The following is a 12,138-nucleotide window of genomic DNA, read 5'->3' on the forward strand; positions in this document are numbered from 1 at the left end:
TGCCACCCACCCCCCACGCGTCGAGGGGGCCTCTTGGCCCGCCACTGCCTGTGTCTTCACCTTCCTGAGGAATTGAGCTACTGCTGGAGGGTGTCAGGGTCAACGGGTGGCCTCCAGAATAGCCTCAAAGGAGTACAAAAAAGAAAACCCCAAGGCTGGCAGGACCGACCCAGCGCTGGACTGGAGACGCCTGCCTCACTCCCGCCTTTTTATGTCGGCCAAGCCGCGCGGAGGCTTCTGGGAATACGGAGTAAGATGGCAGCAGCTCCGCCCTCCTAGAGGCACAGAGCCTAGGTACTTCACGGTGGCCCAATGTGGCTCCTAGGCCCCTCGCCTCACACTGAAGGGAAGCTTACTGGAAAAAGCCTTCGTCCTCCTTTAGGAGTTTGCTCCTTTGCTTTTTTCTCATTAGTCTGATAGGTCCAACATGTGCTACTGATGCCTCACTGACTCTCCTTACCAACACTGAAGTAAGGCATTGGTGTTGGAGTTTTAGATCTCTGACCATAGGGAATCTAGCTAGGGGTCAGCCTGTCTCAGTGCAGAAAGGTCAGAGAAGAATATGCTTTTAAGCACCTTAAAGCAACAGGGAGTGTTCTCTTGAGCAATCAACTTTAGTCAATTGGGCGACAATGGTACCTGAGAGTCTAACCAAGCATTGAAAATCTTGCGTTCCAGAAATTTCTTCTCAATGACAAGCAGAAGCCAGAAGTCCTTACCCAGGAGCAACCTCCTGGATATCTGGGCAGCCTTGTGTCGAGGTAGAGAATTCCACAGGAGTACCCTTCCTAGTGCCCTGGGGCTCAGCTCTTTTGCTCTGTTCAATAGGAGGCACATAGGAATAGCCTCCCTCTTCATACACCCAGGTTTAACCACCTGGCTTAACCACCTGGCTTCCCCTCATAAGCATATCGTGCACATAATAACCATCTTATTTTATAAAATGACATTTCACAATATTAAAAATGTCGTTTGTAGAGATGAAATTAAAAAACCTCAAAGACTTTTCTGTAATGCTCCAATATTACGTGTGTAAATATAAACATATAGCTGTTGCCGACTTTTCTGGGTCAGGGATCCAATCTAAGGCCCGTTTGCATCAGTAGAACAAGACTGAGTTAAGCAGACCAGAGCAGAAATTTTACTCTTTCATCAACGAAGGAAGAAGTGTCACTCACTGCTCTAAGGGCACCTACTCCTCAACTGGGAGGAGCCTTCTGTATTTATAGGCTTTGGCTTGGACTGATTAAATTCTTTCAGGCATGCATAGTTATTCCTCTACCCAGCCCTTTTGCAAGGTCTTTTTTGTCACGTGATGCCGCATGCCATCTTGGTCTTTCCACTCAGTACTTTGGTCTTTGTGGAAGTCAGTCCTTTTCAGTTCCTGCAAGCAAGCATAGCTGGTGACAGTTTAGGTATTGAAAAACATTAGGGTCTTTTGGATGATAGCCTGGCAACATAGCCACAATATTTTTTTAAGATCACTCTGAATTTTTTATTTAAAATCTGCTTATAAAAAGTCATTTATGACAATTGATTTAATATATGTGAATCATTAAAATTTAACTTCATGAAGAACAGAGGGTAGTCATTCTTACTGATTAGATATAGTGCTTAGAGTCGCTGAATCAATACTTACTTGGCACCATACTCTGTATTAGTCATTATGGTACGTCCTGGTACTAGAGGTGAATTAGAAATGGTCCTTCAGCAAAGGATCTCACAGTTTTGTTGCAATATAAAGCAATGAGCATATTTCAACATCCTTTCTTTAGTCACATTTATGATATGCTAACAGTCTCTAGTTTACAAACCAGGTATCTAGGCTCCCCTCACTCCCTTTCAGGACTGATGTGAAAAAAATATTTTGGAGTTCTCGAATGATCTTTGGGAGATCTGGGTCTTGGTAGCCCTAGGCCTAGAAATAGAAGAAACATTGAAAAAGGAAAACAGCTTAAAGCAAAAGCTGATCTGCCCTTTTGGTGGCCCTATTCCCTAGAACTCTGTCTGACTGTACTGAATTACATTCATTGAAGTGCCATCAAGTAAAGATTTATAAGAGTTAATGCATAGGGTTTCAAAACTGGAAATCACCTTTGTTATGATCTCTTGAGCAGAAAGGGTCCTTAATCTAGTTGCCCCCTCAACTGAAGAAACTATAGTGTAAGGAGGCTCATTTTGACAGGTGGTTGGCATAAGTGGCACTGGCCTCCTGCATGGCTAGTGTGCTTGTAATGCTCTCGTTCCTCCTAGCGCATGACTGGGAAGGGGATGGAGGAGTTAGGATGGGAACTTGAAGCCCTTGGTAGCAAGGGGAGGGCAAGGGATTATGGACAGACTTGGTCTGTTTAAAGAAAGCTTTACCTAGAGACAGCCTATGAAAGGGGAAGGAAATGTGTCCCCTACAAAAGGGTGAGGTAGGGCAGAGACATCTCAACTCCGTCATATCTCTATGTCCCCTCATTGCATCCCTAAATACACAAACGCCAGTGTAAGCATTCAGTCATAATTGTTAAATCAACTTCTTCCATTTCCTTTTTGTAGTCCTCCCAAATCTAGACTCAGGATCCTGCTGTCAGTGTTTCCTCTCAGTTAAATAATGGGTTTGATTAGGTTTGGAACAGTCATGAAGATCAAATTCCAAAATTTGAAGAGATTTCTGAAGAAAGCTTTTTGGAAAACAGCCAGTTTGTGGGTTTAGGATTCCCTGGAGTCCAGAGGAGAACTTTCTGAATGTTTTCTTATGGAGTGACCCACCGAGCAACTTGTGGTACCATCCACAGGCTTGGGTCCAACTGAAAACCAGTTTATCTTTTGCTTAGCTGACAAGAATGGAAAAAATTGCAGTGATAAATAAAATGTACCTTCAGGTATTGCAGTCTTAATGCTGTGCAACACACGAAAAAAGCTCAAGGGGATTTTCATTCAATAGCCTTTTATTGAGCATCCATTATGGGCAAGATCTTCTACAACGGGGCTACAACCTCGAGTAACTCACAATCTGAGTGTGAGTGGGGCAGAGGGATGATCAACCAGTAGACCATGTCAGAAGCTTCTCAGAGAAAAGGATAACTGAGCTTAGTTGAAGAGATGAATGGTAGGAGTTACAGCTATTAAAGGAAAGAGCATTCTATGAAAAGAGAAACGGATGTGCTGCAGGGAGGCACAGAAAAACATGATGCTTTTAGGGCACTACAAAAAGTAGTTGGTATGATTAGAGCCATGGCTCCATGGGGGAAGGGTAGAGAAAGAGGTACTGGGCCTTGTGTGCTGAGCCAGGGACTCTGAACTTTATCCTGGAAACTGTGGGAAGTCATTGAAGGAATATTAAGCGGGCAAGTGGCATGACCAGATTTTCAATTTAGAAAGGTCACCCTGACTGAAATGTGGATGGTGAAATTTGAGGAAGCTGGAGTAGAAAAAGAAGACTAATTAAGGGAGCACAATAATATTCCAGACAAAAGATGAGAGTGGCGCCAACTACACTAAAAGCTGTGAAAATAGGAGTGGATAGCAAATATATAGAGAAGGTTGATTCTGCATAATTTAGCCATGGCAGATTACACCATTTTAAGAAAGTGTACCTGCTAACTTGTATTTGGGCAAGAGACATCATGGAAATACTGTTTAAGGGCCATCACAATGGAAAATTTGAATAGTTTTTGTTCTTTTAAAAGTATAAAAATGATTTAAATCCAGGACACATTTGGAAATAGCAAGTGTACAAAGCAAAGGAGAGCCTTTTGAGGAACCAGAAGTCTTTGAAGTCTGGGGACCCTTCAGAGGATGAAGAATATGCAGACTGGTGACACACCTTGATATCATGTTTACCAAAAGCACTATGATCAATGATTATCAAATATACTAACATCAGGGTATTATATAATTATATACAAATATATAAAAATAGTAATTATAAGCAACTTTGAGAAACAAAAAATCTTTATTTTTACAAAAGTTTTCATAAATGCATTTTATATTTGATATGCATGCTATTATAACAAAGCAACTAAAATATAATTATAGTTAAAGTACTTTTATGCATATTTAAAAAGGAATATTTTAATCTCATTTTTAAAAATGGAAAGAATAAGCAATTCTTCAAAAAATATCCATTCCCCCCCATGCAATTGTCGCGGTGACTTAACAAGGAAAATTAAAATAGCCAGTCAAATGAATGTTTAAAAGCTACTGTCATCTCACAAAAACTTCTTCAGTTTGGGACCAAGTTTAGAAATGCTTGTATTCCAGGTATTTTTATCTATTGTCTCTGGGTGATAACCACTCCTGTGTTCTATCTGGAGTTTCTCACTTGGGGCTTGGTCCTCACTTGAGTGCTAATTCCATTTTCACTGCAGTTAATTGCAGATTCATAGAGAGAACTATGCAGCAAACGAGAGAAAATTCAGAGTACCTGGATCGGTTTTTCTTTTCATGTATATGCTTCCTTAAAATAAAAACAGGCAAATAAATACAGCAACCTAGCTCAAGATACAGTTTATCAATTTTACATGTGATTATTCATTCTTTTTTTCCTGAGATATTAAGCAAGTTTGTAAATAGTCTATTTTCATGCAAAAATACATTTTTTCATTCTTTATATTCATTTTGTAGTATTTTGTATTCTAAATAACTATATCACATTTGTGCTTTACACATTCGGAAAATAAAGAGTAACTCATTTTCTTTACTGAAGAAAAATAAAAGATTATCGGTTTTTTGATGGGTAATACAATTAAGTGCTGACTTCAACATTACCTGACTATAAAAATAGCAATAGGAAGTTCTGTTTTTGCTCATGCTTGCAGTTTTACCCAAATTAGGAATAAAAGGTTGACTTGCTCATGTAAGGGAGATGTGGTATGTTCATTCCCTGGACTCTTCAGTTTTGGGGATCCTAATATGAGGCACTAGGCCTATACAACACACCTGGTCAGAGTTTCCTCTCACCTGGGGAGGAATTACAGTACAATGAAAAGATGTCTTTTATGGCAAAAGGAAAAAAATGGTGTATATCCTATTTTCTAATATATACAAGATTAGTTTGTAAAATGTGAGAATTACTAATACATTTGAATGAGAAACAGATAAAAGGCCAAATATTTAAGAATATGTTTATGCTTAAGAAATTGATCTATTATACCTCTAGACTTAAATCAGATCTGATGTTTACTATCTATATGAGCATCTTAAGTACATAGCCTTTTTCTATGTTAAAAGCCTTTTTCTTGGTTAAAAATAAATACAAACTTTTTACCCCAAAATAAAGTTGGGAAATCTGAAGCAAGAAGAATTTTTCCATTAACATATTGTTTTGTTTCTCCTTTATTTAAAAAAAAAAATCAGTGGAGTCAAACAGGAAAATAGATCAATGTATGTGCAATATATTTAGGGCCCTCTGTTTACTTTCCTCAGCACATCGCAGTTACCTATTTATTGGCCCAACTGTGATGATTTCACATAGATCAGGAAGGCTAGTAGAAACAGAAGATCTTCAAAGCAAGAAAAAGAAATCTTAACTTGTCCAAAATCAATCATATCTAATTACTATGAGGTATAAATAGAATCAAAATAAGTTTTAAATTATTGCTTATAGGACATTGTCAAAATCCTTTTGGAAACAAAGCCAGCTACACAATTATGTTGAGTGGAAGGACAATGGAAAACAGCTTCATTTTCTTCAAGATGTGAAGTTACTTGCCTTTAAAATAGTATGAATATCCAATTCCCTTTTCATTAGTCAAGTATGTATTAAATATAAAAAATTGTTATATAGATGTGGCCTTGGACGTTTTTTATCATTTGTTTATTCAGAAATGCCTTTAAAAATTAATGTGCGTAGAATGAGCTCATGTATGAAAAGTCAAATTTGTAAGTACAAGTAATGGGTCTGAAAAGAGAAGATGCCAAAGGAATATATTTAAAATGGATAAATACATCCTATGAAGCTGTGGTCCACTCTTGCCAAGACTGAAATATAAGTGTCTAATCACTGATGCAGATTCATCCAGTAGGCCTGTGCGATTATGCGGCTTTTAACTGATAGCATTTACTTACAGTTTGGATTTGCGCCAAGAGGAAGAAGCTTCTGTACTGTGAACACTGCTTCCATCTCTGCTTTCAGAGTCTTGTCTCTAAAGAATTTAAACACTTTCCTAGGGACAGTTCCTTCTACAGATGGACAGTTTGTCGTTTGGAACTTAATTGCTGTCTATGGTGGGCTTTAATTATATAAAGGTGTTGACACTCAGGTAAAAGAAGCATCTAAATACATAATGCAACAGAGGAGGTTTTTGTGGTGAACTTAGAAGCATTTAAAGATTTTATGAATGAAATTATGCCCTAAGGAGATATTTATCTATGATGGACTTAAAATTGTTTTCTTGGGGTATTTTAAAAACGTTCTTCAAAATTATGTTGTTGAAAATTTAATTTATTTCGAAATAACACTCTTTCCTCCCCATATCCTGCCTTGATAGTCTTACTAAAAATGAAACTATTCAGAATTATAGCTATTTTGGGTTTCCCAGGCCTAGCATGGACATATTGAGAATGGAAGACAGAAAGAACCCAGCAAAGAACATAGCTACATTAATTGCTGCCCACCCTGAGAAATAATTCTGGGTTTCTTTTGCCAAGTCTTCCCCAAAGGTCCATTCATTGTAGAGTCAGCAGACCTCTTTTATAATCTATGTGGTAAGAAGTTCATGAATATGCACATACTATTCTTGAAGTATCGTTGTATATTATATTTTTTTCTAGGTAGTTACTGAATATTTTAAGGAGCTTTTAAATGAGAAAATGTATTGAAAGATCTTTGTAACATGTTATATAAATATAACATTTGTTTTAAGAATATCTGAATTTGTCTTTTTTGTGAAAAGTAAAAATTAGGAAAACTTTTTCACATCAATAAGGATTGTCATGTTTAAGAAATCTGAAGTTATGTATATGTGAGCTATCATGTTTTGTTTTATCATGATTCCGTACACCTAGTTTTAAAGTGTGATTTAATTATGATTTTGCCAATCAGTTATTGAATGAGGTAGTCCACATTGCCTAGATATTTGCTGTATCTAGTTACTATTCCACAAATAATTAAGTACAATATATCAGTTATGTTTTCCTTTATGTTTAATAGGAGTGCTCTGAACATTGAGAATATATATCTTTTAGTGGTACACAGTTCTTGAAAAAAGTCTTGATTTTTACATTGCCATTTGCAATATTTTTAGCAGCTTGCTACAATATCATTTTAATAAAAATAAAGTGTACTCGGTGATGATAGAGAAAATATTGTTAAAGACCTCTCGGGGCAGGAAAAGGCTCAGTCATAAGGTCACGTGCTTATTCATTTTCGGCTGCATCATTCTGATTCATTACTTTCAAGAATAACTATGATATTGCTACACAGTCCATTGTACTGAGAAGAACTTCCCTTGAACTTCACATGGAGACTGAGTAAAGCTCTTCTATTTGTTTTTTGAAGTACTCTCTCAGTTCAGGTCTCTTAGCCTTTAATGTTGGTGTCAGCAAGCCATTTTGAACTGAGAACATGTCAGAATGGATGTGAATGGCTTTAACCTAAAAACCAAATGCAGAATACATCTTTATCAGGAATATAACAGCATTTATAGCATACATGATAAAAATAAACAGGCTTATGAGAATAAGTATATTAACATAAAAACACTATGACTATTTAAAAGTCAAAATTATGTTAATAACATTTCAGCCTATTTGATGTGTCTGAAAGCCACCTTTTTTCCTTCCTACTTCATTTAGCCAGTCAACAGAAAAGAATTGGTTGCTCTGTGCCAGGCACTGAGGACACAAAGAGGAATCATGAGTGCCCCTGTCCTCAGGGAGTGCACATTCACATCCAGTAGAGCAGACACACTGGGCAATTATTAGACAATAGGGTATGCACGGGATGAAGGGCACTGAACTGTTGTTGCAGGGCAGCAGGAGGAGCAGTCAGGGAAGGCTTCCTCAACCAGGTGAGTGTTAAAGAATGAGTAAGAGTTTACCAGCAAAGGAAGAGAGGTGGGAGGAAAAGGGTTTTCCAGGCAGAGGCAACCCAAAGAACAAAGCTATAGAAGTGAGAAATGGCTGACCATGAGAAGGGAAATCCGAGTGGTTTCTTATAATTACATAAAATAGGAGGTAAAGGGGGTGAGAGATGAAGCTGAAGTAGTGGATGGGGCAGTTTATGAAGGAGCTCAAACTTTATGCTGAAGACAACACGGAGGGACTAAAGGGTTTTATACGGGGAAATGACATGGCTGAATATGCATTTTAGAAAGGTCTCTCGAGAGAAAAGTGAAAATGGCTTTTAATAACGTTAAGACTCAAAGCAGAGAAACCAATCAGAAGGACCTGGCTGATCACAGCAGAGAAGATAAGGGCCTACACTTGGAGCAGTGACAGAAGCAGAAACAAATAGCAGTTCTAAGAATGATTCAGAGATAAATGTGCAAAACATAGTGAAGAGGGAGGCAAGTGGCCTCAGGGACTCCCAGGTTTTCAGCATGGATGATGGTACCGCTCACGGGAGGAATATAAAGTCTAGGCGGGACATGATGAGTCAACCTTTACAAAAAAGTTTGCCATGGAATTTTATTGATTCTATTGGAAAGAAGCACGGAGGGATCAGACTCAGTGATCACCCTGCCTATTTCCATGAGGCCTCCCCATGCAAAGTCTCTTTGCAAGGCTGAATGGAAGGCCAGTGACAGATGAATTGATCTATGGGCCTGAGTAGGCTCTTCCCACATGGGGCTCCAGCTGAAAAGGTCACTGTCAGTTCTATGAGAATTTCATAACCTGGGCTTCAGCTGAATCCTGGAATGGCATTGTCTCTAAGAAATTGCATCCTGACTGACAGCAGAGTCTAACTTCAATGATTTTGTTGAGATGATAGACCCAGATCATTAAATAGCAAACAGGGTTACCAATTGCTGTAATGTAGACTTTTAAAACTTAATCCAAAATACATGCTAAATACACATATACGTTCATTTTGTTGTTTTGTGTAATTGATATTTATTGAGCAACTCCTGTGCGCCAGGTATTGTGTTAGCCACTAGGGATACAGAAAAGAATAAGACACAGTCCCTACCCATATGGAGCTTATCATCTAATGAGAGATGAAATGCTACTACAGGGACAAGCACAGAGAGGGGCATCTTTGGCAGGCAGAGTCAGTTGCATTCCTAGTACCCATTCTCTACTTCTTTCATGCTAATAGAACCCTAATTTGGATTCTATGACCCTAATTTGGGGCCAAAATAATCTATGTTAATCATGACATTCCTGTTTCCTCATTTCCCAGCCTCCCTTGCAGCTCGGGGGTAGCCATGGGATATATTTTTGGCTAATAAGAAAGGAAAGTTTTTCTTTCCTAATGAAAGATTCAGAGATAGCTATATCTACCCACTCTCCCTTTTTCTTTTCTTGAATATGAACAATGTTCAAAGCTAGAGCAGCCACCTTGTGAACATTAAGAATGGAATGTGGAAAGACAGGCAGAGCCTAGGTCTTTGAGGACCTGTACCTGCCCTGGGTTGCCTATCTTTGAATTTTTATGTAAGATAAAACACAAAACACACTCTATGTATTTAAGACACTGTGGGTTTTCTGTTAGAACTGAATGCATTTCCGATGCAGCACCTAACCCAGGCTTGGTCAAGATTCATTAAAAGGATGCCCGAGATGAACTCTGAAGGACAAGAAGGCTTTAGCCAGGTGAATATAGCAAGGGAGGGGATGTGACTGTTATATGGCCTGAGGCGAGGAGGATGCTCTAAGCAGAGGCAACATGTGCCAAAGCATATTTGGGGCATTACAAGTGTAAGCTGAAAAGCATATAGTAAAAATGAAGAAGAAGAAAGAGATGGGTCTGGGGAGACAGACTGGAACCAAATGATAAAGAATCAATATGCCAAAGTAGGAAGTTTGGACATGATTCTTTAAATAATTTTTAAGCAGCGAGAGCCAGAGCCAATGGCCCGTCAGAAAAATTACTCTTAGTTACGTATGGACTGAAGTGAGATAAAAGTGGAAGGTGAAGACCAGCCAAGAGGCAAGACTGATGGTGATTTGAACTGTAAAGTTGGCTGTGTATGTAGATGGAAAGAGATTTAGGGAGTAGAAAGGACAGGACTTACAATTGGTTTGGGTAAGTAGTAAAGAGAGATAATAAAAATGGCTTGAGGTTTCTACTTGAGGAGAAAAACCGGAGAAGGAACAGAAAGATCCTTTGAAGATGGGAAGATCAAATATTCATGTTAGGTTTAAAATGCTTCTCAGACTTTCAGGTGGTCTTTGGACATTAGCTATATAAGTATTAGTATGTATGACAGAGCTGCATCCTGGGCTTGAGACAGAGAAGTGACTTGAGAAGTAGAAAGGAACTGGAGTGTCGGTTACAAAAGCCGGGAAAACAAGAGAGAGAGGTCACTGTATCCGATGCTACTCTCACATGAGAAATGTAAATAAAATCAATGGACATAATCGGAAAATGACTAATCTCAAAGATTAATGTGTATACCACCTCATACCCATTAGGATGGCTCTCAACCAAAAAAAGAAGATAACAAATGCTGGCGAGGATAGAGAGAAATTGGAACTCTTGTGCATCGTCAGTGGGACGATACAATGGTGCAGCCACTTTGGAAAACAATACGGCAGTTCTTCAAAAAATTAAAAATAGAATTACTGTATGACCCAGCAATTCCACTTCTGAAAATGTCTCCAAAAGAATTGAAAGCAGGGTCTCAGATATTTGTATAGTCATGTTCATAGTAGCATTATTCACAATAGCCAACATGTGGAATCAACCCAAATGTCCATCAATAGATGAATGGATAAGCAAAATGTGTTATATACATACAATGGAATATTATTCACTCTAAAAAGGAAGGAAATTCTTACAAACACTATAACATGGATGAACCTTGAGGACATTATACTAAATGAAATAAGCCAGTCACAAAAAGACGAATACTATATGATTCCATTTATATAAAGTACCTAGAGTGGTGAAATTTATAGAGGCAGAAAACAGAATGATGGCCTGGGGGATTGGGGAATAGGGAGTTGTTTCATGGGTACAAAGTTTCGGTTTTAAAATATGAAGAGTTATGGAGACGGATGGTGGTGATGGTTGTACATTATAAATATATCTAATATCCCTCAAATGGAACACTTATGTAATATATATAAATGGAACACTTATATAATATATATAAAATTTTATATATGTATGTATATAAGTGTTCCATTGATATATATTACATAATATATTACATACATATATATATATATATATATATATATATATATATATACACGTATGTATGTATGTATATATGTATGTAGGTTTTCTGTTAGAACTGAATACATTTCTGATACAGCACCTAACCCAGGCTTGGTCATTTTATATATATATAAAATGGTAAATTTTATGTTATGTGTATTTTACCACAGTAAAAATTTGGGGAAAAAATCAATATATGCAAATAGTGGCAAAAATTCAACAAGTCACTGATTGTTTTCAAAATCTCTGATGCTAACAGTCTAGTGCCCCAGCAGGAGAGTATTTTGAGATGTGATTCACTGATTTTTCAGATCAGAAACTCAATATACAAAGAACTCTAAAACAGCTATATTTCCAACTTCCTAAAACTCAATATGAAAGCTTCCTAAAAGCTTCTAAGAAAAGTTCTAACAAATTCTAACTTTTTTAAACCCATGCTTGTAACTTAAATAGGAAAGTTTTCAAATGAGCACAGCATTCATAAATCAGATTTAACACTTTTGTTATAAGAGGAACAGAATTTTAAAGGATTCATATGTGTGGTGGGGGCCTTTAGGCTAAAACTAGAGCTCACATTATAGGCAGCTGCCTCAACTTTCCACATTAAAAGGATTTCTATTTGGATATCCCATATAAATAGCTGGAAATTTGGGCTATAAGTAGGTACCGAATGTTTCAAAATTAGTTAAGGTTTTTGTAAAAAAGCATTTTGTTTAAAAACTTAGTGTTCTTGATAGTCAAAGAAACAAGGAATTGGTAGGGAATATGGCTGCTGTTTTTTGTAACCTCTGGAATATACTTTTCTTCTCATTTGTTTT

General features: G+C 37.6%; 1 protein-coding gene across 4 annotated transcripts in view; it reads right to left on the reverse strand.

Moving 5' to 3' along the window:
• Positions 1-6,869: 6,869 nt before the first annotated feature.
• Positions 6,870-12,138, reverse strand: part of ACSL6 (acyl-CoA synthetase long chain family member 6) — a 52,432-nt gene continuing 47,163 nt past the window's right edge. For 3 of the 4 annotated variants that reach the window (XM_011362270.1, XM_011362269.1, XM_011362271.1), the window contains one exon: positions 6,870-7,584. In XM_011362270.1, the coding sequence (XP_011360572.1) occupies positions 7,447-7,584 (138 nt within the window). In that variant the 3' untranslated portion in view covers positions 6,870-7,446. The remainder of the gene's footprint in view (positions 7,585-12,138) is intronic. The other variant, XM_011362268.1, reaches the window with a different exon arrangement.

The sequence above is a fragment of the Pteropus vampyrus genome, unplaced genomic scaffold, assembly GCF_000151845.1.
Source record: "Pteropus vampyrus isolate Shadow unplaced genomic scaffold, Pvam_2.0 Scaffold74, whole genome shotgun sequence".
Lineage (NCBI taxonomy): Eukaryota > Metazoa > Chordata > Mammalia > Chiroptera > Pteropodidae > Pteropus > Pteropus vampyrus.